The 26,084-nt window shown below is 38.1% G+C and overlaps 2 protein-coding genes across 5 annotated transcripts; both read right to left on the bottom strand.

The window, feature by feature from the left end:
* Positions 1-4,096: 4,096 nt before the first annotated feature.
* LOC143864741 (nudix hydrolase 26, chloroplastic-like) lies at positions 4,097-13,134 on the bottom strand. 3 transcript variants are annotated; one of them, XM_077375538.1, is made up of 7 exons: positions 12,905-13,134; positions 12,508-12,624; positions 12,374-12,424; positions 9,608-9,700; positions 5,477-5,571; positions 4,610-4,712; positions 4,097-4,516 (listed from the first exon to the last, which is right to left on the bottom strand). In XM_077375538.1, the coding sequence occupies exons 1-7, from the start codon at positions 13,067-13,069 to the stop codon at positions 4,430-4,432; spliced, it is 711 nt and encodes a 236-aa protein (XP_077231653.1). In that variant the 5' UTR covers positions 13,070-13,134; the 3' UTR covers positions 4,097-4,429. The 3 variants fall into 3 exon arrangements, with proteins under 3 accessions (XP_077231653.1, XP_077231652.1, XP_077231651.1); XM_077375537.1 differs by having other exon boundaries at positions 4,598-4,712; positions 12,508-12,621; XM_077375536.1 differs by having other exon boundaries at positions 4,598-4,712; positions 12,905-13,132.
* A 2,575-nt stretch (positions 13,135-15,709) lies between these two features.
* Positions 15,710-25,130, bottom strand: LOC143864856 (SET domain-containing protein). Of its 2 annotated transcripts, XM_077375720.1 has the most exons (5): positions 25,093-25,130; positions 24,653-25,022; positions 23,780-23,976; positions 21,822-22,119; positions 15,710-17,463 (listed from the first exon to the last, which is right to left on the bottom strand). In XM_077375720.1, exons 1-5 carry the CDS (start codon positions 25,098-25,100, stop codon positions 16,825-16,827), a joined length of 1,512 nt encoding a protein of 503 aa, XP_077231835.1. In that variant the 5' UTR covers positions 25,101-25,130; the 3' UTR covers positions 15,710-16,824. The 2 variants fall into 2 exon arrangements, with proteins under 2 accessions (XP_077231835.1, XP_077231836.1); XM_077375721.1 differs by lacking the exon at positions 25,093-25,130 and having other exon boundaries at positions 23,780-23,980; positions 24,653-24,792.
* Between the last annotated feature and the right edge of the window lie 954 nt (positions 25,131-26,084).

The raw sequence follows: 26,084 nt of genomic DNA, 5'->3' as shown, positions 1-26,084 counted from the left end.
GGTTAGGATCATCCTATGGAGATGATTTACGGGCTACACCATATTTACATTGCGGCCAAACAAATGAACGGTTTGGATCATCCAATGAAGTGGGCCCCACAAAAAAAGAAAACCAAATGGTCATTTCTAATAGAGTAATGGTAAATTCAGCAATTTTCCAGAAAAACGTGACCTAATCTAAACCTTGTGAACAAGCATTAGAACAAATGGGTGGTGTGACTGTTAACTGCACCAGCCCTGATTTGCTATCATAGAAATTCCTGGTTTTTGCCGTTTAGGGGAATTCTTCAAGGCTTAGAAAACCATGGAATGTTAAAAAAGGAAACCCTAAAACCCTAAACATAATGGGAAAGGACAGATAGTCACAATGCCTGAAAAGGACTCTCACCAATTTCCTTCTCTAAGTCATTAACCATCATTCCTTTTTTGTATTATTCGAAGGAATAGGGTGTACATATTAAAATCCATGCTCTTCACCCTCTTAAATTCCCTTTTTTTACCCATCTTTAATTTCTTACAAACCCTAAAATCTCTCTCTCTCTCTCTCTCTCTCTCTCCATTCATCAGCAGATGGTTAATTAGGATAATCCAGTAGAGAATATGTTTGGGGCATGTCATATCTATGATGTGGTCCAATAAATTGAATGGCTCAGATCATCTAATTAAACAACGTTTCTCTCTTTAACAAAATCAATAAAATCTCTTAATCACTCCTTAATAGGGAAATTAATGAACAACATAGAGGGGAGATATGTTCTCACTAATCTCGAAATGGGTCGTTTTTAATATTTAAGATGAGGCAAAGGGAAGAGTTTCAGAGAAAAAATCTCAAGAGGGAAGGAAGATTTTTTCCATGGGGAGGAAAATGAAGGGTTTTGGGTGTCAAGACAGATGACACTAAGTAGACTCATGATTATCAAAGATGACCCATTTATAGGAAGGGAAAATGACATGGTGTTTTGCATGGCATGTGGTGGGGTAGTTGAAAACGTGAAAGCCTACGAGAGAGAGAGAGAGAGAGAGAGAGAGAGAGAGAGAGAGCACATGGCACCAAGTTCGTGGGCCCTACCATAGATAGGACAATAATAGCAATTCGATTATATATGGATATGTTAGAAAAGAGAAGTGAGAAATGGCAACAAGGAAACTATTTATCTGATGGCTATGATCATCCAATTGGTAAGATGTGTACCCTATTATTACCCATCCACGTGGGGCCCACATCGAAGGTCCCAATAAAATCATGGGCCCTACCATAGATTAAGCAATATCAACCTTTCGATCGATTACGTATAAATGGTTGAGTTGAAATATTTCCTCAGTTGTTTTGAGTCTTGAGCTTTTAGTTGCTATTGGGTATGATATATGATTTTCCTAAGAAAGAATTTTCTGCAAGAAATTAAGGTTTTTCTAGCAATCCAAACAGGGCCACAAGTAAAAGGAAAATGATATTAGCACAACCATGTTCTTTATTTATTTTCACTAATCCATCTGGTTCTTAAGTATTTAAAGAGGTATCAAAAAGGTTATTACATTTCCCAAAAAGCTGTCATGAGCCAGTTAGAAAAAGAAAATACAAGCTGGGTTTGTGCAAATATTAAAACAAAGGTTGTGTCATTTCCCTAAGTAAAAATGTGTAATTTATGAGTGTCAATGCCAACTCCTCATATGGGAAGGATCTCACAGAGACCGGGTGCATGCATCATATCACCAGACTTCATGTTTTGCAGCTTTTTCTTGTCCCTCCATTTTTACATTTCTATATATTAACCATTGCAACACTCTCTCTCTCTCTCAACAATAAGCTAATTTTAGGCTGAGAATAATTTTTCAGAGATGCAATTTGAAGTAATATAAAAGATTTGGGACCACATATCCATACAAAAGCAAACTATAAAAAAGAAGCCAGAAAGAATATCTTACTTTCATTGTATCTTTTCCAGGTAGGTTACACGCTTCTTTGACTCTCTGCTTCTCTCATTAAACAAAACTTCAATAAGATTATGTTCACAAGTACATTATGTGAAAACACCTTTGTAGTTTGTACTCTTATTGCACTCTTGGTACAAGTGGCAGGCACGTTTGTGATCCTGAGTCCCTCACCGTTCATCTTGTGGGCCACCCTACGGTCGGGCCATTAGCCCCATGTTTATATTGGTCGAAACTATCCATCCAATCATGAGCGTTTTGTCCACTAAAATGGATTTTGGGAGCAAAAATGACAAATGGCCTTTGAAGATATTACTGTCAGAGTGAAAAGTTATCAATAGACGGTAAAATCTTATGTGGACAATCGTTGGTCTTAGATCAACGGTCTAGATTGATGAACGAAATTGAGTGTGAACTTCTTAGAGGCACCCATTGAACAAAGTGATCATTAAGGCCACGTCTGGATGCCTCATGCTTTTGTATTTGGATTTGAGTTTTGGATAAAAAATACATCAATCATCCTCATGCTCTTCTTGAGAGAGAGAGAGAGAGAGAGAAAGAGAGAGACGTCTGGGTCGAGGAGCAGTGAGGGTGAAGGTAATTGCCACAAATATTTTCAGGGCCCGTTTGGATTTGGATTTGGATTTGGATTTGGAGGTGAATTTGGATTTCCAAAATCCATGGATTTGAAATCAAGAATTTTAAAATTCACAAATTTATAAATAATGCCGTTTGGATGACCACGTATAGATTTGGATTTCAAATCTAAATTTATTTATTTTTTTGTTTGGATACTCTTTGGATTTGAATTTGAAATCTAACAAAACCAAAAAGCCCTAAAATACTTGATATAGGGGCATCATTTCAGCAATTTTCCATGATCCAGGGGTATTCTAGTCATTTTACTTTACATGGGGGTATTTTTATCATTTTTTATGTTATAAGGGTGTTTGGTCATTTTCACCCGGTATAGTTGTATTCCGGTCATTTTGCATGACCCGAGGGTATTCTAGTCCTTTTACCTAATATGGTGTATTTTTATCTCATGAGGGTATTTTTAGTCATTTTAATCATTTTAATGAGCCATAGGTCATTTTTATTTGATATAGGGGTATTTCGATAATTTTCCATGATCTTAGGGTATTTTAGTCATTTTACCCTATATGGTGTTATTTTGATCATTCTTATGTCATAAGAGTATTTTAGTCATTTTGCACGACTCGGGGGTATTTTATCATTTTTACCTGATATAGGGGTATTTCTAGTCATTTTACCTAATATGACGTATTTTTATCATTTTTATCTCATGATGATAATTTTAGTCATTTTTTATGAGCCATGGGTCTTTTTTACTTGATATAGGGATATTTTAGTAATTTTCCATGATATCAAGGTATACTAGTCATTGTATGAGGTTATTTTGATATTTTTACGTCATAAGGGTAATTTAGTCATTTTGCACGACTCGGGGGTATTTTGTCATTTTTACCTGGTATAAGGGTATTTCGGTCATTTTGCCTTACTCAGGTTTTCTAGTCATTTTACATACTACGATGTATTTTTTATCCCCTTTTAATGTCATATGGGTACTTAAGTCATTTAACACTTTTTTGGTATATTTTGGTCATTTTAACTCCTTACGGGGTCAGATTTAGATTTATAAGTAACCTCTCGCATAAAGGATTTATAAATCCAAAAAATTACACTAAGATGAGGAATTTGTAAATCTTGTGGATTTCACTCAAATCCAAATCCATATGTCATAAAGGCTTGCCAAAGGCCGAATTTGGATTTAAAAATCCAAATTCACCTCCAAATCCAAATCCAAATCCAAGGGGTATCCAAATGGGCCCTTAGTGACTTATTAAGGCAGCATGTTCAAAGAGGGAAAATGGTTGGAGACAGGGAGAACAACAAAAGGAAAAAATGGTTCTCACATCAATTTATGAAAAACAACAAAAAAGGGAAATGATATCAGCACAACCATGTTTTGGTATTTTCACCAACTCAATTAAGAAGTAAATGACATGCTGGAATGTGCAGTTATTAAAACATAGATGTGCCTATCACCCCCCGCCCCCCTAACACACACACACACACACACCCACCACCCAAAAAAAATCATCTTAGTACTTACATAGCCATCAAAGGTTATTACAGATTTACAGATCCCAAAAAAAAAATCATCTTAGTACTTAAATAGCTATCAAAGGTTATTACAATTCCCAAAAAAGTTCTTACAAGCCAATTAAAAAGGAAATTGCAAGCTGGGTTTGCGCAATTATTAAAACATACTTGTGTTTTGAGACTTTGGCGAAAAAGCAACAACACAAGTTACATTATAATTGAGATAGATGATTACTAGTACAAGCCATCTAATCTAAACATAGCTCTTGCATATTACACATAAATGTTGAAGAAAAGGAACACATAAATGTTGAAGAAAAGGAACATGATATGATCTGCCAGCAAAACCGCACAACAAAATTTCTGCAGGCATCTATACCTGTTCAGCTGAATTAGACTGAAGATGAGAAGCGAAAACCTTCAAGACTTGATCATAAACCGGCTTCTTGAAAGGAACGGCCTGCGGAAAAATAACAGGCTATAAATATCCAACTGCCATTCTTATGAGGACGAGTGCAGTAGGAATTTAAGGTTTACTCACGACATCGATTACTTGTTGTGGGGTCATCCACGACCATTCTGCAAACTCCGGTTTTTCAGTCCCATCACCCAAAAGATTGATCTCGTCCTCCTTTCCAGTAAATCTAAGAAGAAACCTGCTTATCATTCCAGTAAGAACTTGAATCACTTGTTTAATTTTTCAACGTAGCTCTGATTTTATTTTTTTGTAGAAAATTTTATTGAGAATCAAAGAAGACCGAGGTGGTCTGTACAAGCAGCACACACACACAAAATAAAAATAAAAATAAAAATAAAAATAAAAAGAGGAAAGAAGCAAAAACATCAAGGAGGAAGAGAAGCAAATAACTCCAGGGCCTCCCTCGAGACGCCATCCCTAGCTAACCTATCTTGTGTGAAGGCCTTTTTCAACGCAGCTCTGATCTTCAGGTGAGGGTATATTATAAAATACTATACATGCTTCCAAGGTTTCAAACCTGATCATAAATACTAAAATAAAGAGAGATCAGCAAAACTTTATGGCAGCTAATCTTTTAAGTTTTTTTTTTTCAGAAAGTAGAAAGTCCCCACATGCACACACCCCGAATGTGCAACGAGGAAATGTGTAACTGATTATAAAAACCTAAACGGGTCTTCAACAGATTTGAAAATCCAGCAAGATGTACAAAAAATATTTAAAAAGTGCTAGTAATCCAGGGAAGCTCTTCTCAATGGATGAAAGGCCCAAAAGCCTCAAAGGGAACTACTCTTTCGAATGATACTTTTGAAACTTTCTGAAACTTCATTAGTCCAATGAACAAGTTAACCATTAAATACAACTTAATATGCATGAACCAAAATAAAAGTAGCGGTTCACTTTCTAGTCGTATAGTTGTTTACCAAATAAAGCCAACATGCTTACCACTTTTGTGCTTGACCTTTCCAGTTTGATCCCCACCGTTTATTAAGGCTCTCTCTGACTTCTGGAGGGAAATCATATGTCAACCAATAAGGAACCTGCATCAAAATCCAAATTCAAGAATCACTTTAGCTGATGCATGAAATTACAACATTTGATGTCAAACAGACTTGTTTTCATCGAACTTTCATTCAATATACAGCATCTGAAGCTAATGTGCGATAAATAGGCACAATTTAATGCAATTTTGGGACAGCATAGCAATTAACTAGCCTTGAACAACCATTAAAAAAAAAAACACCCTAGCCTCGAACCATAATATCCAACACCATCATCCACATATCCTTGGAGTTCTATTTTCTTTTTCTTTTTTTGGGTAGGTAAGCTGGGGTTAAGGCGGACCCCCACCAGATTCATTAAAAAAACAAAGAGGAATTACATCCGAGTATAAGGGATCTGAAGAGAATCCCGGGATACAATGTCAAGAAGAGAAGGGGGTAAGAGAAGGGAATGTCATCTCCCTTACATGGGCATTCCAGTTTCAAGAGGAAGTCGGCGGCTGAATTTGCTTCCCGCAATGTATGGGTCATCTTCCATGCTTCAAATTGAGTGAGGAGCTGCCGAATTCGATAGATAGATTTGAGCTTGTTCCATGGCTCTTTTGCCTTACCTGTGAAGGCATCCACTGCTACTAGGGAATCCGATTCAATCCAGATATGAGAGATCATCTTGGTTCGAGCTAGGATGATTCCTTGGAGGATAGCTTCAATTTCTAACTCGAATATCTTTTCTGAGGATATAATTTTTGAGAACCGATGATAGAGCAGTCCGGAGCTCTGAGGATTCCTCCAATGCCAGAGCCATTAGAAGATAGGGAGGCATCAGTATTTAGTTTGATTACCTGGCCTTCCGGCTTTCTCCCAAGTGCATGTTTTTTGGACTTTTTCTGATTGGAAGATGGGGAAGTTCCAGCTCTCTGCTATGCCGATGTTCACTGTAGAGGGCTTTTCATGGAAGTTTAGATGGCGAATTCTATGTTGGATATCAGAGACAATCTCCTGAAGGATCACCTGCTTGTGATTATGATTTTGTGTGTGGACTCTGCCATTCATTTCCCATCATGTGATAAATACTAGTTTGGAAAGCGAGATTTATGGTGGTAGTGATGATGCCTTTCCCTTTGAAGTGAGTTCTGATCCATTCTTCTTCCTCACGAAGAGTTTTTTTTTTTTGCTTTCTTTTAATATCAAACCTCCGGAGAATAGATCTCCAGACCCAAGAAGAAAATTGACGGCTGAAGAAGAGGTGGTCTATGGTTTCTCTGGAATGACAGCATCGAGGGCAGTCCGATTCTCTGGTTAGACCCATGGAGAGTAATCTGTCCCTGGTATTTAATCTGTTGAGCAATGCTTGCCAGCATGTGAAGGCAAATTTTGGGATGTGCCCCGTAAACCAGATCATAGGAGACCATTGCTTTATCGGGGAGGTGTTTCTGATAGAATTCCATGCTAACTTTAGGGAGAACTCTCCGTTCGTAGATTCCTTCCAGACTGCTTTGTTTTCCTTATCTCCAGAGAGGATTGCTTCTGAGATGATCTTTTGGATATCTTGAAGATGGGGGGAATGGAGAACTGTGTTCCAAATCCCATCCGATAGGACTTTTTCAACAGTAGAACTCCGGGGAATATTGGAGCAGATAGCATGAAAATCAGTCTGACTTGAAACAAGACCCGCCGGGTGCCAAGGTTGATCCCAAAAATCTATGTTTTTGCCATCTCCAATAACATAGCAGGTGTGCTTACTGACTAATTCTCTGATATTGAGGATGCTTCTGAATGTCCAGGAGGGATTGGATGGCATTTTTAGGAGCCAAAGGTTCCCCTGTCTAATATACTTCTGTCCAAAGGGATTGGATGGCATTTTTGGAGTTCTAAATTTTGTTCTTGGGTAGTAATAATTAATAAATATCACTAAAAAGATTCATTTCTGTTCTTTCAGTCATATACAGCATCAGAAACTAATTTGCGGTAAATACTAAATAGGCACAAGTCAATACCTCAATTTAGGACAGCATAGTAATTAACTAGCCTTGAACCATTATATCCAACACCATCAGCCACACATCCTAGTGAGTTCTAAATTTCGTACTTAGTTAGTAATAAATATCACTAAAAAGGTTCATTTCTATTCTTTCATTCAGTATACAGAATCAGAAACTAATGTGCGGTAAACACGCACAAGTTAATGCCTCAATTTTGGGACAGCATAGCAATTAACTAGCCTTGAACCATTTTATCCTACATCATCAGACGCATCCTTGTGAGTTCTAAATTTCATTCTTGGGTAGTAATAAATATCACTAAAAAGGTTCATTTCTTTTTTTTATATATAAAAGACGTTCATCTATCAAACTTTACATGGCATGCCTGGGAAAAATGTATGGGTCCAGGCCAGCAGAAGCCAGGGCAAGTGACAGGTCATTTCCAAAACCCTTGCAATTTGTAATGCTCGTAAAGGGAACATGGATTCTTTCTAGAAAATGAAATGATCAAATAGATCTAAATCTTTACCCCATAATTACTGAATTTCTCATAGCCACCGACAAAGGATGCAAACCACAAACATAATGAGTGTGGTCAAGAATGCCATTAAAGAAAAGAGTGTAGTCAATAAATTGATCATTCCACTGATAAATTGTAGAAAACTCAAAGTCAAGGACCATGGAATCAACTAGTAAAATGTTTCCACAGTTCAGTGGGTCAGCCTGATGCCATGAAATTACATCCGAGTGTCATGATAATGTCCTCACTACTCAACAATTGCACCACCTTGATTGGAAGTATCATTTAGAGATTTAAAGGGCATTACTTAACGAAAGTGGTGTAAAAAAGTGTTTTGGGGGCCGTCAGTCAAGAAAATTCTTGGTAATTTGAAGACCATTTCCTCTTTGTGGTCTAGCCAGAGAAAATTATGGCCAAATGGATCCCTCCACCCATCAGACCCCTCAAACTAGGATTCAATGGAAGCTATTATGGTAATCCTAGCTTTGTCAGGGTTGATAATGAGTCTAGATCTTATGGTAATCAGGACTGTATATTTTGGGATCCACAGAATGTAATCTTGTTGAGGGACAACTTGTCTCCCTTATTGTTTTATAATCTGTTATTTGTGGGAATGAATAAAGTTACTGTTGTCAAAAAATAGTGAGAGTCTAAAAACCTGGTGATTATCAACCTCTGTCAAGTGGTTGCAGCCACTCTCAAGCACTTCCATCAGAGAGCTAGTGAGATAACCGGTCAAATGCTTAAAGACACATACTCGGACAAGAACATGGCCAAGATAAAATCCAGTGAATTGGGCAATTCAATGACTGACACTGAGTTTTTAGTATCTCGGGCAAGTCAAAGGAGCTTTTCCACAGTAGGGCCAAAATGGAGTCCACTAGGGCAAGTCAATGATTGACACGGGGAGCTTTTTTTAGTATCTTGGGCAAGTCAAAGGAGCTTTTGCACAGTAGGGCCAAAATGGAATCCACTAGGGCAAGTCAATGATTGACACAGGGAGCTTTCAAAACAAAGTACAACAATATTGACAGGGAAGTTGTCGAGAGGACTCTCAATACTGTGGGAAATTTGATAAGATTGTGCAGTGGTCTTCAGTCTTGGTTCCTATTTTTTTTTCTTCATTCTTTTGTTTGTAACTCTCTTTAGAGCATGCAATTTTTCTTTTGTTGTTTCCTTGGGCCTAGTTCATAATCCTTTTGTTGTTGATCTATTACATTCTTGTGCAACTTGTGTCGCTTAATATGTATATTTTAAAGTAACTGAAAAATAAGAGAGCAGAAAATGTTGATGCAAGAGTAGATTTATTCCAAGTGTTGTTTGAAATTTTAACAGGGCCATTTAAATCCTAAGAAACAAAAAAAAATTGGAAAAGCATACCATAAAAAAACAAATTAAGGTTCAAAGTTGCCAACAAAGAATTTAACAAAATAAAAATAAAAATAGTAGTGCATTCACTTGTTTGTAGTCTTGTAGACACGCACAATAATCACCTAATGACTATAAATTTGTCAGCTTCACATTTAAGGCTCAAGAAGTCAATAAGAAGCATTGTAAAGTATCATAATCAAACCTCTGCAACAATTTCTGCAGAAGTGACCCCAGTTTCTTCCCTCAACTCTCTGATAGCTGCATCTCTAGGATCTTCATCCTTATCAACACCTCCCTGAATACCTCAAATTCATAAGCTGAACAAGTCTTTCTCAAGTAAGTGGATGATATATCTTAAAAAAGACAGCTAATTTAATCAATGATAATTATGAAGGCAATAGAGAGACAGCTCAATTTTGAAAAAAAAAATAACTAGGTCCATTTTCATGATTTTTATTATATTAGTTTTCCATTTCCATTTCTACGCATTAAATCAGCAGCTGCTACTGCCTCCAAATTGAAATTTCCTTCAATCCAGAGAATACTGCAAGCTGGAACTATAGTTTCATGAATATTTCATTTAAGGGTGCTGATCTTGCAACAAACTCTCTCACTTCATAGATGCTTTGGGTCCTAAAATACCTTATATTCTACTTTTAGTTGTTGATCTATTATCCTCGCTCACTCCCTTTCCTACCGTTTCTGATAAATGGACCCCAACTAGAGTGGCAAAACCATCCGAATCAATGCACGAAAGACCCACAATGTGTTTGAAAAATTGGCAGAGTCCATTTCTGTAATGGTACACTCTTGTCATCATATTTACTAGATATTCTTTGACAAATCAATCTATCGAAACTCCAACCAAGAACGTCTACCTTCAATCAATTTTCTAAAAAGCCCCTTCACCTCCTGACATCATGGACATGATTAGACTTAATAATCTTTGCAATCCTACAAAATTGTGGATGTTTCTGCGATTTCTTTCAAACCAATCACTGTTTAGACATCAAAAGATACATAAAGAATACTCCTGTGTGAGTATATTTTCACGAAAAGAAACAGTGATTTACACTTGAAACACCCCTAGGTACCCCCAAGCAAAATTCGTCCCCTCTCTTATTAGGAGAGGGCGTTTTGGTACCATTCAAAAAAACAGAGAGAGAGAGAGAGGGCGTTTTGGTCTTTGGAAAATTTGGAGATTAGGGCTGCGCTAATCACCTATAAATACTAATCCTAGACAAGTTTTGCAAAAGTTATCCCTATTCTAAACATTTTTTCAGCCATAGGGACGTTTGCGCGCGGAAGATCGTGATCGAGGTAAGATCCACGCTCTAGGATAGTTTCGATCATTAGAAACCCTACTATTTTCGATGTGTTATTTGGAAAGATGTTATTTTGGTCATATGATAGTGTTCGGAAGGACCTTTGAGTTTGATCACGGATTCTTTGGGGTTTACCATGCTTTCGAAACCCCAACGAACCCAAGATCAATTCATCAATTCGTTTTGGCCATTGAAATTGAATTTTATGACTTTTGACCTAGATCTTGGATTCCCTTTCGATCGTTGTCCGGCGAGTTTCTAGCGGCCGGATTGGGTTTATGGAATCCTCTCGTCATGAGTCCATCACGTCCAACCTTGAATAAATTGGAGGTCAAACGAAGGAGATATGATCACCCAAAGTTGTGAAAATCGTCAAAGTCTGCAAATTCTCGGGTCTCGGAGAAAAACCCAAATTAGCGGTTTCGAACGCCTGAACCCCAAGGTTCGGATGCCCAAACATAGGGAAACCGTGAAACCATAGAGCAACAGTTTTTGCAAAATTTTGCAGGGTGGACTCCCGGGCACCCGTAGGTCGCCTAAGGAGGTTTGGATGCCCGAACATCCGAGGTTGGGCGCCCGACCCAACTGGGATTTGTGGTTTTTCGTTTTGGGTTTCGAAATGTGGATTTTTCGTTTTGGCTCACTTCTTTATACTCCTTAGTAAAGAAAATGGTATATATGGTTAGGGGATTAGCTTTCGAATACGGAAGACAGACGAATCCATCTTCAAGGTACGTAATAACATATTGATTTGGTGCATTGATTTTCCAAGCGTCCTTCGATCTCAGTTCTCCATAGGAATATGTTGATCTCCCTTAGAATCATGTGAATATTAGATCTCAGTTGTTAACGGGTTTAGTATGCCATTTCTCATGACCTCATTTGTTGTGAACCATGTGAATATAGTCTTGTGTTTACAAATGTTCTCATTGCCTCATATGATCTTATTGACTACAATTGAAATTTGATCCTCACTTGTGAACCATGTTTAGAGAGCGAGCCTTGGAGTAACGGTAAGGTTGCTCCATTGTGACCTGGTGGTCACTGATTCGAGTCACGGAAACCTCTCTGCAAAGCAGGGATAAGGCTGCGTACATCTAGCCCTCCCCAAACCTCACAATGGCGGGAGCCTCGTGCACCGGGCCGCCTTTTTTTTTACTTGTGAACCATGTTTAGAACTTTGGACTTTGACTACTCTATGATTCATGTGACCTTTGAATTTAGAAACTAGGAAATTTTATGCTGAGCTTTGATATCCATATGAATCCTATGAATGTGAACACTTCTTGAGGCTTAGATTTATGAACTTAGAACCAGCCCTGCCAATGGGGTCACAAAATTCGTTGGCCATGTGAATATAAAAACTTAGATCCCGCCAATGGGGGGACATACGTTGGCCTTGTCGACAGGTATATGAATAAGAACCAGGAACTAGTTCCGAAATCGCGGACAGTCGGTGCAAAATAACATGTCATTAGAACCGTGATATAACGCGGTGTATTATATGGTTATTATTATTTGACTAAGCCGATGACCGGAAGTGCTATAAGAACCATGCCGATGACCAGAAGTGCTAAAAAATGAAATGAAAAGCAAATACAACTCTCTAACAACCTATCGACACTAACTCGAATTCGAATTACCTGTGGCATTTGCCAGGCGGCCGTTATGTCGAGCCTTGAAGCAGCAAATATCTGCCCAAACTTGAACAAAAAAATTATAGTAATCATGAATTGCAAACAGAATAAGAAGAAGAAAGTATAGAAAAATTAGGGACCTTGTTAGAAGGGTTGATTAGACATAGCCCAACATTTTTTCTGTAACCTTGTGGTGGAGCTTCCATGGATGGAGATGATGAAGACGACAAGGAGCAGGAGACTAGCTTTACAGGCTTCTGTCACAGGAGGTCAAGTCCGTAAATTTGTGGGGATCCAAAGGGCAAAATGGGAAATGGAAAAGAAGTTCGTGCAAAGCCATGAAAGATTATTACAGTTAAAGCCATGAAATCAATATAACAAAAATGATATTTCCACACCCTTTTTAATAACAAATTTCCATGGAAACAAGGGTGTCTATAATTTCCATCAATCTCTTCTTTAGAATATAAAAAACAGAAAGAGGATGTGAAAAAAGGGAATAAGGAAATGATTTGGATAGAAGAGAAGAAGAGAGACCTGGTGGGTGAAGGAGGTCCGTCGGATGATGTTGAAGGTGGGATCGGACGGCTCAGAATGGGCTGAAACTACCAGAATCGTTTTGGGTCTGCACTCAAAAATCTTCCATTGCCATGATTTTAAGAAATGTCTGGGAGATCCGTGTGTGGTCAAAAATGTTCCCATTTATGCCTTGTTAGAGAGAGAGAGAGAGAGAGAGAGAGAGACTTCCTTTTTTCTTTTCTTTATGCGTTGTTTACGTGAAGCCCCTCCTAAATCATTATAATCCCGTTAAGATCCTCATCACATTTGACTGAATTTTGCAACTACTGTGGTAAGACCACACGTGCGAAGATCAAAATTACCAGTGTAAAAAGACCAAAATAGAAAATACGCACTTTGCTGAGTGATGTTTTGATAGGTTAGGTCCCACCAGTTCAAATCAAATCCATGCATCTGGTGGGGGGCCATCATTTTACCTTATGTTTTGATGGGTATTTCTCACGATCTCAACCCAATCCCATGCGTCTGGTGGGGCCCACCATTTTGCATAGGTTTTAGTTGTGTTGCTTGGACCCACTCTGCCCTATCAAAACATATAATTGAGGGTCATGGGTATTTTGGTTTTTCTTATTAGGTCATTTTTGTTTTTCACTTATGGCTCTGTTCACTTCTTTTCCCCGGAAAGGAAAGGAAAGGATTTCGTTTTCCTTTCCTTTCCAGGTGACATGGCAGAAGGAAAAGAAATTCAGGGAAACTGTCAAGGAAAAGGTTTCGTTTTCCATGGAAAGCCTCTTTCTGATATATTTAATCGGAAATCAAATCTCGAGTAATAGGAAAAAAGTCAATTTCCACGTCATTTTCAGCTTTTAAATAAGAAATTCCACATCTGATAATATGTTTCCCTAGAAAAGAAGTGAACACAGAAATTTTGTCTTATCAAGGTCTTGTTAGGGAAAAAAAAGAGGCTATTTTCCAGGGAAAACAGCACTAGAGAAAAGAAGTGAACAGAGCCATAAGGACACTTTGCACTTTTTCATGACTACAAAAAAATAAATAAAAAATCTAGGATGGGTATTTTGGTCACAAATTGATGGTAGACCTGATTTGCAAAATTCATACTCTATTTGTAATTTGTCAAAACAGAAGACTGCTTTTACGAAATAAACAAAAAGTAGAAGACTTATTTCTCACTTGAGTTGCCCGTATGAACCAAAAGAAGTGGAGAATGGCAAATCGGCTTGAGGTAAAGAACTACATGCTGATTAAGGCATGTTTAGATGTAGGGATTTTCTTTTATCCGGGGAACTCCATTTAATTCATTTTGGTGAATGCCTACTTTGATAATCTTATTTCCGGGAAAAAAATTTCTTAAAAAATTAAAAATCCAAGCTTTGGTAAACTCAATTTATGTGAATTTTAGAATTCTCGGATACAACTTTCCATATCAAATAAGGAAAGTAAAAAAAAAACCCTAGATAGAACTATTATTTTTGTTTCCAAGAAAATTTAATTCCCGTTTTTCGGTCCTTCCTCCATTGAGTCTAGAATGAGCACTCTCTCCATGGTCAGACTCTCTCTCATTTTCTAGCAAATGGTGTAGAAAATAAGGCCAAAATCCCGGCAAATACGTCTGGGCATTTGTCCAGCCATTTTTTTTATATTGATTCTTCAACCAGGGTTTCTTTCACCCATCCCAGTTGTTACAAACCCAAATCGGTTCGTAACAAATTTGATCTTCTTAGAGGGAAGATCAGCCTCTTGACCCACTTCGAGGGAAGGGTCAATTCTCCTCCTGTACTCAAAACACAGCTTCTGGGATAAAATTCTTCATTAATTAGAAAATGATTAGTTACATGTTGTTTATAGAAAACCCACTTGACCACTTCATCTAAAGCCCCTACCCAAGCCAATCTAGAAACCCTAACCCTTATCTCCCAGGCTCCCACACATACCAAACTACAAAGCAAATCCTACCCATCTAGGCATGTAACACCAGTTTTGAAGCTCTAATCTATCATTCTCTTCTTATTTGTGGGAGAAAACATTTGATGCAATTTTTGAGAAAAGTAGGGTTTCTCATATGATAAGAAAACATCCGATGCCAACAGATTTCTGCAACTTCTATTTGAGAGCTTCTGTGATTGGAATAGCATTTAAGAGTTTCGCAAGTGAAAACTATCTGCACTTATCTGAAATAGGTATTCTACATAAGCACCAACATTGCTTCGGATTCCCTCCCCCCCCGCCCCTCCATGCAGGGAGTAAGCCTTATTTTTACACTTTTCTCAGTGCCCTATAAGATTCCCAACAAGCTATCAACAACCTATCGAAATTTTTTACAATATTGACGTGTGCGAATATCAAAACAAAGAGTGCTGATATCATAGCCCAGAAATAGAAAAAATGGATAATCCCAATTAAAGGTAAAAATAGCCACATGTAGTAAAAATTGTGGAAAAAATAAGTTATTTCAATAATATTTTTATAATAAGGCTTACAAACAATGGTTCATAAGAAGAATTCTACTAAATAACCCAATCCAAGTTCTTTGTTCTGCTATTTCGGTGCACTGAACAGGAAAAAAATACAAGAACAGAGACACAGTTATAAACTTATAAGAGGTTGGTGGCAACCATAATAGCCAATGAAATGTGTAGAAAAAGAGTGTGCCTAATCTATCAAAACAAGGCATGCAATTATAAGTTTTCTATGGAAAAAAAACATAAGATGCAGTGAAATAAAAAAGTTAACATTACACATGCATTTTTGTCAAAGCTAACAAAAATCGACGCATTTATATGTATGGAAACTCAAATCGTACCATTCACAATCCACATCAATTTTACTCATGAATAGTTTCTATGTAGAAGTGAACCATAGAGGGTATTCAGAGAATACAAAATAAAAAGAAGTCAGAATCTTAACTGCAATTCAGTTTAATATCCTCATCTATTAAATGAAAATACTTTAAAACTAGTATTAATAGTCAATGGCTATACCAGTACATTTTGAGGGTGTCTTGCTCAATTTGTGCACAATTGTATCAAATAGAAGCCGAGTTGTCTTGTGGATCTTTTCCTATTTGAACTATATCGACCCATGTGTTGAGTTGATTCAATCACCACCTGCTACTTTGGACTGCCCTTTTCCCCCCTCTGAGTACTCGCACAAGGTAGATATATGAAGGGGGGGGGGGGGGGGGGGGGGTATATCAGTCCCCGATGCAAGACATGAAACCAAAGTCAACATTACCTCAGACTAAAACCTCCTTAATTCCTTGAAGGGGGAAGGAGAAATACCATGAACATAAGGCTCATTTTGACTTGTAGTGGTGAATTAGAAGTTTAGAACTGTAGTCAGCAGGTGCAATAGCAATGAAGTAGTCACCTCGTAGAGCAGTGGTGAGTAGTGTTTGTTTCCTGGAGTAATGCTAGGGAGACAGAGTACGAGCGAAAAAGAGACTGAACAAAAATGGGTTTTCACCACAACATCAAAGTGACGTAAGCCCAGTCCTAGGAATAGGAAAATCTGCAAAAAAAATTCCACACATGACACATTCTCATTGTCGGGCTATCCCATCGCTCGCACTCTGGTCTCAAAAATCATTTTCCTACCAAAATAAGGGGGCAGTAGGAATGTCATTTGAGAGAGAGAGAGAGAAGTGCTAAAACCCAAGTCTACTAGCAAAAAACCCCTTGATTTTTTCAAGTTGTTTGGTAAGGGACAAAAGTCATGCCACATGGGCAGACGGGGGACAGACAAGGCAAGTAGTCTACTAGTAATTTCAATCAAAGCATGCAACCAAACATTACTAGTAGATGATGGGCACCTCAAAACCACCAAAACACCTAGTAAAACCCAAAAATTGTGCAACCAAATAGACCCTAAAGGTAAAAGAGCTGATATTCTAGAGATCCTTTTCATTCCCCTCTAAGCTTTCAGTTTCTCCTCCGTTTTCTCTTGTTACTGCATGATCCAGTAGCATAGATCCTGAGCTTCTTGAGGATCCTCCTTTCACTCACACGTAGAACCAATGAATAGTACAACTTCCTTTCTTGCACACAAGAACAATTTCTCAGTGCCTTTATGTCGTCATTCATTGAATTCATACCATATAGACTCTCTCGAATATCGGCAAGATATATAAGTGCGGCGCAGACACTCTTTGTCAGCAACAAATCCACCATCTTTTCTTGTGTTTCAGAGAAAATCTCTTTGGTACTTTCGGTCGAAAAAAGAATGCTTAGATTTTTGTCAAAGTCCCCAACAGAAAATATCTTACAACTCAGCTTCTGATATGCTTCATCTGGCAAGGAAAAGATGTAGAGGAGAATCAGAAGCCCCAACTGAGGTTTCCCATCTGACGAAATTTCAAAATATTCAGAGTTCTGGGTGTCACATAGTCTCCTCCATAGTGACAACCTTGCTCTAGTGTAACGGCCAGAGAATGAGGATGAACTCCATTGAATTACCAAGTCTAGATCGATATTCACAACGTCAAATGGATTATCGGGCTCGGTAAATCCATATCTGTGAAGTAAAGCAGAGTTGCCCAAAGAACCATAAGTATTGAAAACCTGAAAAAGGAAAGAAATGAGATAAGAATAGAAACTTATTTTTCCGTGACAGGCATCTCGAGCAGTCAGTTGCTCCATAGCAGAGGCTGGAGAAAGGAAAGAAAGAACAAGGTAGATTAAACTATACAATACCACTCTTTCTCTACCCTTCAAAAAAAAAAAACACTTTCTCTGTTAGGAGTTGTTTCTCATTTTCAAGTGAGAGCTCAGAATAATTTGGTTAACTAAAAGTACAAGGGTTTAGTAGTCATTTCCCAAATGAATAATTTTGTTTTTAATGATAACAATGATTTTATTTCACAAAAAAGGCAACACAAAAGTGGGGACGAGATGTTCCACTACAACAAAAAAGCACTCAAAAAACCATAGACGGGTGCAAGAGTCTATTGGGGAAGCATTAAAAAAACGAGTCTATAAGGGAAGCACTAAAAAAACCATAGACGGGTGTAAGAGTCTAAAGGGGAAGCACGTCACCTAAAATCAATGCTTCTATATCCACGCCCTTCCTTTGCCAAGGTAACCACCATCTTGTTTGTGGACCCTGGCTTGTGCGGAAAGGATGAGGTTAGCCTACCACACAAGTCAAAGATTATGCTCGCTAGTCTCCAAGGTCCAAATAAATTTCTTTGTGCCCGTAAGATGGCATTTGATGAATTGTGTTCTACCAATAGCTCTCCACTAATCAATGTTGCAAAAATCCGGAGCCCACATAGTAGGGCATGCACCTCTGCTTTATTTGAATCACATTCCTTGGCGGGCCTAAAGTGAACCTTAAGAACAAAACTATAATGATAAGGGAATACAATCCCCACTCTGGTTAATCCTGGTTTTCCTCTTGAACTACAATCAAATTTTAATTTAATCCATTCATGGGAGGTGGTGCTCATTGAATGTTCAGTTATATCTTTTCTTATAGATATGCCAAATCATTACATATGGGAGGGGGAGCCATGGGATATTTCTGAAAATACCAAAAGGCCCCCCCTTCCCAATCAAGAACTTTCTCTATTGAGTTTGGGAATACCCACGATATGCCAAAATTTCCCATAAGAGAACAACATAATTTCCTTGAAAAGGGTAATGGATCATCATATGGACAATTGTTTCCTCTACCTTCAAACACGACACACACCTACTTGCTCGTTGAATATTCTTTCTTGTAAGTTTCTCACATGTGTGGTTTTATCCTGTCGTTACAGTCCGTGTGAAAGCTACTACACGTAGCAAGGAGATAAGATGAAGAATGGTGAGTCATGTGACAGTCATGATCTTGTTCTTTCATTTGGAAATCCCATTTTCTACAAGTGTGAAGGGAATGTCATTGCTAACGAGGTAGCGACCAAACATCAAAGAGCTGCACTCAATACTGCCATCAGAATTAAAGAAGGCAAGTATATTAAAAAATTGGGCGCATGCACACCACAATGCACGCATGTACGCACCACACACCACACTCATGCGCGTGCGCGCGCACGCACATACAATAGGAGGAAAAGACTCTTCAAGGACAAAGGAGCCATGAAAGGGTTGAATGGAAAGGAAAATGAGGAGACATACAGAAGAAGTGCCTGGAAAGAATGATTAATTAAAGATGGATTGATGGAACTAAGATGAAATTGAGGATTTTTTTTTTTTTTAAAAGTGATAAATTTTATTCATAAACCAAAGATAGAGTAGCAACAGAGAGGACAAGTTATCCCCATGACTGCTAACAGAAGCCCGAACAGCAAAAGCAGAAAGAAACAACAAAAACAGAAAGAGACCGGCAACAAAGGAGAAGGCAGGCAACCAATAACGGCTCTTAGTAAGGCAAGCCGGGTGAATTATCACAGCTGCCCTCTCCTAGGGGATCTAGTTTCAACTCTGCATCCACCTTTCCACACCTTCCTTTGCCAACTGATAAGCTGCTTCATTTGCCGATCTCCTCATATGCTGAATTTGGGGAGATAATGTCCGCACCATATCTCTAATTACTGCATGGACATCCTCAAGCTTCCACGATTCACTTGCTTTGCCTCATGCTCAAGTCAAAGCATTTTTAGAGTCCCCTTCTATGATTAACAGCCCCAGCCAATGCTTCACATACCATTTTAGGCCCCAAAGTAAGGATCTCACTTCTGTCTCATTAGCGTCACAAAAACCCGCTGGACCCGAGTAGGATACCAAAATGTTACCACTAGAGTCAAGAATTAACCCACCAATGCCAGCTTGTCCTGGGTTTCCTTTATAACTACCATCAAAATTCAATTTGAACCAACCCGAAGGCAGTGGGGACCATTGCGGGGATGCTTTCTCTTTTCTTCTCCTTTCCATCATGACCATTGCGGGGATACTTTCTCTTTCCTTCTCCTTTCCATCATCACTGTATTCCAATTCCTTAAAATATCTCCAACACTATAGCTAGAGCCCACCTTTTCTCTACCCCAAGCTATTATGCCTAGTCTAACTTCAAGAGCTAACCTTTCCCACCCCTTTATCCTCTCATTGATTCTATTATTTCTTTCATTCCATAGCCGCCAAATTAATGCATATGGTATTAATTTCCACATGGTCAAACCCGCACTTCCAAAAGGTCCCCCCATCCAATGGAATTTGACCTTGATGGACTGCTGAAACACAAAACATACACCAAAGGGCTTAATAACCGCATGTTAAAGTCTATAGGAAAAAGTGCAGTACAATAATAGATGATCCAATGAAGACTCCTCCCTCCAGCAAAAGATACAGCAGCTCGCTAAATGGAATGAACCATGTGAACTCTTCTTTCATCAGGTTACTGATCCATGAACTCTTCTTGTTTTACTAGGAATGAACATGCTATCCTGTACCATTTGCACACCTCGGAGATAAGGAGACAAAGATTAGTGTTCTCCACACCCTGTTTAAGACACAAGGAATTGCTACAATCCCCCATATTCATTCTCCAAATTTATTTAATTTTACAAAATAATATGAAGGGCCTACGAAACATGAACAATCTCAGCGTATGTAGTGAATCCCAAAATGGGAATTATTGCCTTCACCCCAAATTTCTTTACCCATGACTTCTAGAGGTAGTTCAGTTCCGACGTCAGCTTCTTGTGTATAGAACTCTTTTTGAAAGGTTTTGCTTATGGAACTTTGTGCTAGTGGGAACCGCAGCTAAGCAGATAAGCGATTCTCAATGTAGTAGGACCAAATGTATTCAAAGCTTTGTCGAACATGGCTGGAAGGGCTACAGTGATACAAGTATTTAGATCATAGTTTCGAAACTCTCCCGCATGATCGTGGATTCTCCCGAGTCAACTCCCTTTTACCATGGCCTCGTTCTTGTCGAGTCCGTGTTTTGCCCTACAAAGTCAATTAGAACTCCTTTGATTGCCAACCGAAAACTCAGCCGCAACGAACCAAGTCGACTAGGATTTGTTTTAGCCGCGTTCTGACCCACATCTGCGTTTTGAAACACTGATTTCGATCTAGTGCTTGTTTGATTATGTGAGTTAGTTTAGCCGCAAATATGGGATACTTGAGTTCTGAATGTGCAAACCGTATTTTGTTGATCCATGTCTTGGACAAATCTGTTATTGATCAAACTAAACCATGACACACACATAATTCTGTAAAATAAAGTCCATATCAAGCTGTCTTTCAAAAAAAAGTCCCTATCAAGCTCTTTCCATATTTCACTAACTTATTTTACTTATGATTGGTATCTTTTTTTCCCTTTTTAGTTTACTGATGATGGTTTGCAAATATATAAGTTCCATATGAATCATTTTGGGGCAAAGAGCAATGCAAATAGCCTCTGTTATTTTCAATAATTTTATGCAACTCTACATACATGGTTCAACAATGATTACTTTGAATTCCGTAGAGTGAATGGGTATCCAATTCCTACCACTAGTTATAAGAGTGTATAATTCGCTGAATTATGAAGAGAGAACCTTCCTTGCAAGAAAAATCAATTGAAACACCTATATGTGTTCCCTTCCAGTATTTACTGATGATGGTTTGCAAATATATAAGTTCCATATGAATCATTTTGGGGCAAAGAGCAATGCAAAGAGCAATGCAAATAGCCTCTGTTATTTTCATTAATTTTATGCAACTCTACCTACATGGTTCATTCCGTAGAGTGAATGAGTATCCTATTCCTACCACTAGTTATAAGAGTGTCTATAATTCTCTGAATTAAGAAGAGAGAACCTTCTTTGCAAGAAAAATTAATTGAAACACCACAAATTCAAACTGACTATGCAATGGCTTCATTGGATTTACATATTGATGGGTCAAAGCTTCTAGACAATTTATTAACCCCAATAATGGCGTAATCTCTCTTCTAAATGCAAGAAGTGAACACACTGAAGCAAAATACTAACCTCAGCGCCTGCTTTGACATCTTTGACAATTATCAGTTCTAGAGCTGGAGGATCATCTCCGGAATATAAAGAGAACTCTTTATCATCATCATCAAAGGAATTTTTTCCAGGAGTAGCAGTCAAATGTGTACTCTTCTTCGAATTAAGATGACTTGTACTGAGACCTTCATTTAATGGTTTATCATCACCAATATTTTCATACTCATCTTCATTGACATCATCCTTGTCATTGTCGGAGCCAGAATCCGAAGATCCAGAGGTGAAGTGAACATTCTCAGCTGCTGTCTTGTGATTGAAGCTGAATTGCATCAAAATACAGAAAGATGTAAATCAAAATAATAATGAAACATATTTGCAGACATGGAGAATAGAGAAGCCAATAAAATAGCAAAATAATAATGAAACATATTTGCAAAAACAACAGCTAAATAGCTAAGTTTATGTGAAACAACCAGTAACCCCAAAAGCTTAAGTTGTTGGAGAAGGTGTTATTTAATCTTTTGTACTTACACTCCCCCTCACGTGTGGCCACTCTTTTTTAGGGTTGGCCTACACGTGTCCCCCTTCAATAAATTTCTCCTGCGTCATGCAGACATCAGTTCCCAGACAATATTGATTACTTTTGTTTCCAGCATTAACATATAGCATATCCTGGCCATCCTTTGTGTCTCCTAGTAGTCATGCAATGCTTTCATGTTCACATGTTTTTGTAAAGGCCAATATTGCTCAAATAAGAAGCATGTATTTGGGTATGGGTGAAAATTTAGTGAATTACATTGAGGAGCGTCATTGACATTTTAAAGAGAAAATGTTTCCACATAGTAAATAGGTTTGTTCCTAGCTTGGCAGCAGGAAAGCTCCAATCACATTCCCATCAACTGCCATTCGGGAAGGGGGGCATGGTATGGGGTTTTTTATCCTTTGGAATTTACTGGGTTCACTCACAATCGTTCCAGGATCTTGTGGCAGGAAGGTGATTACATCATCTTGGGGCTAAAGGTCGTATGCTGTGGCTTTTAACTCTACTTGCGATAGACTGGAATATGAGGAGAGAGAAGAGAGATTGGAGGATCTTTCACAAGAAGTAGTCTACTTGCAATCGGTTGTTTGGAGCAAGGTCTCAGGTTGCAATTTCGGTATGCATTTCATACATGATGAAAATGGAAACATGTCGGTTTCAGGCAGAAATTTTAGTGGAAATTCCGTAAAATTATGGAAACATATGGAAATAAGAGCAAATGGTACATTTAAGATGAAACTTTAGGAAGTGCAAGAATAAGCACAAATAAACACTCAAAAACCATCACATAAGTAAAAAAATCAGCCATAATGGTTTAACATCAAATAATTATTACCATGCATTTCGTGTGTCTGATAATTCAGTACATACCACATATCATTTATAAAACATTTATAGATAATACACTTTTCAAAAAAAAATTATACATAACACATACACCATATTTCACATGCAATTTATATAAATATAACTGTGTAGTACATATTGGTATAGTATGCCACCAACACTTGCGATTTTGGTTTCGCTTCATGTTTGGTGGGGATGGAAAACATTTCGGTCATTTTGTGCCGGTTTCAAGAAGAGTTCAGATACTCTTTGCTCATGAGCCATTATGAAGGAGTTCACTGGCTACATCATCCATGACTTGTATTGTAAGTGGCCAAAAATTATTAGGGGTAGAGGAGCCTCGAAGAAGAAAGTTAAGTAGACTACCCCTAACCCACCCACCCATCCCCACCCCACCCCCAATACGGTTAACCCAATACAATTATGTTAAGCATCGACGAGGCATTGATCGGCAACCTGATTCCAGCTGGCACGGGCGGTGTCTCCAGAGACCATTTAGGAGGCATCATCCTCTGCTTAGTGGAATGTGCCAATTTTTTTATGAGATATAATTACTTAATCCATGAGCTAACGAATACAATGTTTTACTTACAGATCTGCCAACGGCACCATACCACAGCCATGATACTCATCTATTTGAAATGCTCGAGACGCAACCAAGGTTTTGGCAGCAACATATTGTTCAAAGCCAAAATCATTTGGATTAAGCTTCAAAGGCTCAGAATCAATAAGGGGCACAATACACTCTTTCCAATCCTCATAAAGAATCATCTTGTCATCCTTCACCATCTGCCTAGATATGCACCAAAAGAGACAAAGGACAAAAAAGATACAGCATTAGAACTAGAGAACTTTCAAATAGACTTTTAAGAAAAGGAATCAGAAAGATTGATAAAAAAAACCAATGAATTATTAATTAATGTGGTCTGAAGTCCAGTATAAATGGAATCTCACAAGAACATAATTCAAAGGTACTGGAGTTTGAATTATATTCTAAAATTTTGATTCATGCAAAATATTATTTTGTTAGTAAAGAATATGGACCAGAAGTAAAAATCTATTGATTGGTGCCCAAACAATGATACAAATAGTTGAAATAAGTGTAACCAAACAGTACTTTGAATTATTAAAGGACTGGCATGTGCCCTTGTCTTTAAATTCAAAGATCCACATTTAGGCAGAGAATTAACATCTGAACTTGTAAGTGCAAAACACATTCCACGCGCTTTGATCGAGCATAGGCTACAGCAAAATCTTATTGAATTAATAGATTTGGGGTCTAATTCTATGTTTTCCACAGGTCAAACTTATAGTGGGTTATTTTAGTCCATTTTGAGCTACAAGGGGCACCATCCTAAAGAAACACAAGAGCAATTAAAACCCTAAAACCCAAAACCCTAAAACCCTAAACCCTAAACCCTAAACCCTAAACCCTAAAAAAAGGAATTGGGTCGAATTGGATTACCGTGTAGAGCTCAGTCCCACAAAGAAGGGTCTCAATTTCCTCCAAACTCCACACAACAGGGACACATTCTTTCTCAGACAAGAGCTGAAGATAGCCATACCAAACAGAATCATGCCCTAAGCTTCTCTCATACATCAATGCCATTGAAAGCCCATGATAAGAGGGTAAATCTGAATTTTCAATCAATTCACAAGCCTTTGATGTCTTGACAGTTAGACAAGCTTGTTTGGGTATGGTTGCTATAAGATCCCCTTCTTTCAATTCGCAGAGAGCTCTCACTGCTATACCTTCAATGCCATCTGTGAGCTCTAAGGCATCACTGTAATCTATACGTTGAGTTTTCATCCATCGTTTGAATGCTCTCAAACGCCTGTATAAAAAAATACAGGTGTGAAAAAAAGCAAGGACCCACAACAGAGAGAGAGAGAGAGAGAGATTACCTGCTCATTGCGGCAGTGGAGAAGAGGAAGAGCTTTGGACGAGAAGGAAAATTAGGGTTGAAACCCGCCAAATATGAACAGAGATTGATATCGGCACTACTATTATTTGATAATGACGCGAATCGTCAAATTTTTAAGAACTAATATTGGCACTACCTTGTTTTGATAGTTGCACAAACTCAAATTGTCTTTTCTGTTTTAATTTGCTTATGAGTAGGGTTGCAACCCGGGTCCAGGCGGGTCAGGTTTTCAGAACCCTACGCTACCCGAGAACCTATCTTGGGTTGGGTCGAGTTGTTATTTAAAAAAAAAAAAAAAAACTAAGATTCCTAAACCCAACCCTACTTGAGAAAGTTTTCATTCTCTATACATGCACCACAATTAGGTATTGCTTGACAATTGTTTTATGAGATTTGCTAACTTACATTGCAGAAGGCTTTTCGCGGCTAGTCTATCTCACTTCAGACCAGCCACCTCGTGAATTGAGACAAAAGCTGTTGTCTTCATTCACGAGGTGGCTGGACTGACATGTGACAGACCGGTCACGAAACACCTTGTGCGATGGACGCTAGCAATTCCGTTGTTTTATTTAACCTCTTTTATCTAATATGCCCGTGTCAAGTGCCTACCCTTGTATATTGTAATACTGACATCTAATTCTCTTTAATCTCTTTTTAGTTTGCCTACACTTCTGCTCACTTTTAAATTGTAACTGTGAATTCAGCTCAAGAGAAAAATAGTATATGGTGCATTTGTACATGGTAGTAGAACTTTTAGCTGGAAATGATTTACCATATGTTTGATAGATCGGATTACAAGAAGAATCCTTATAAAATCAATCAAACCCATTTGAATCTTTAAGATAATTCTGACTAAAGCTCATCAGCTTGTTTTGTTAAATAAATACCCATATCCGTCATCATCGTCAACAAGTTATAGCACACCTTCCCAGTATAAAATGCAGTTCTAACTGATTGAATCATATCATACGA

The sequence above is a fragment of the Tasmannia lanceolata genome, unplaced genomic scaffold (assembly GCF_043159265.1).
Source record: "Tasmannia lanceolata isolate RefF3 unplaced genomic scaffold, GAP_Taslan_0.1 ptg000054l, whole genome shotgun sequence".
NCBI classification, from domain to species: Eukaryota; Viridiplantae; Streptophyta; class Magnoliopsida; order Canellales; family Winteraceae; genus Tasmannia; species Tasmannia lanceolata.
This window is presented reverse-complemented; position numbering and strand designations above follow the sequence as displayed.

Bases quoted from the DNA above. Each gene is read 5' to 3' on its own strand.
- LOC143864856 (XM_077375720.1), bottom strand. The intron at 23,977-24,652 runs GTAATCCAATTC...ATATCTAGGCAG, and splicing joins GTGGGACTGAGCTCTACACG to ATGGTGAAGGATGACAAGAT. The intron at 17,464-21,821 runs GTTAGTATTTTG...TTCCTTTTTCAG, and splicing joins ATGTCAAAGCAGGCGCTGAG to GTTTTCAATACTTATGGTTC.
- LOC143864741 (XM_077375536.1), bottom strand. From the start codon at position 13,069: ATGGGAACATTTTTGACCACACACGGATCTCCCAGACATTTCTTAAAA. The intron at 5,572-9,607 runs GTTTGATTATGA...ATTTTGATGCAG, and splicing joins CTGCAGAAATTGTTGCAGAG to GTTCCTTATTGGTTGACATA. The intron at 4,713-5,476 runs GTAAGCATGTTG...AATGATAAGCAG, and splicing joins AAAGGTCAAGCACAAAAGTG to GTTTCTTCTTAGATTTACTG.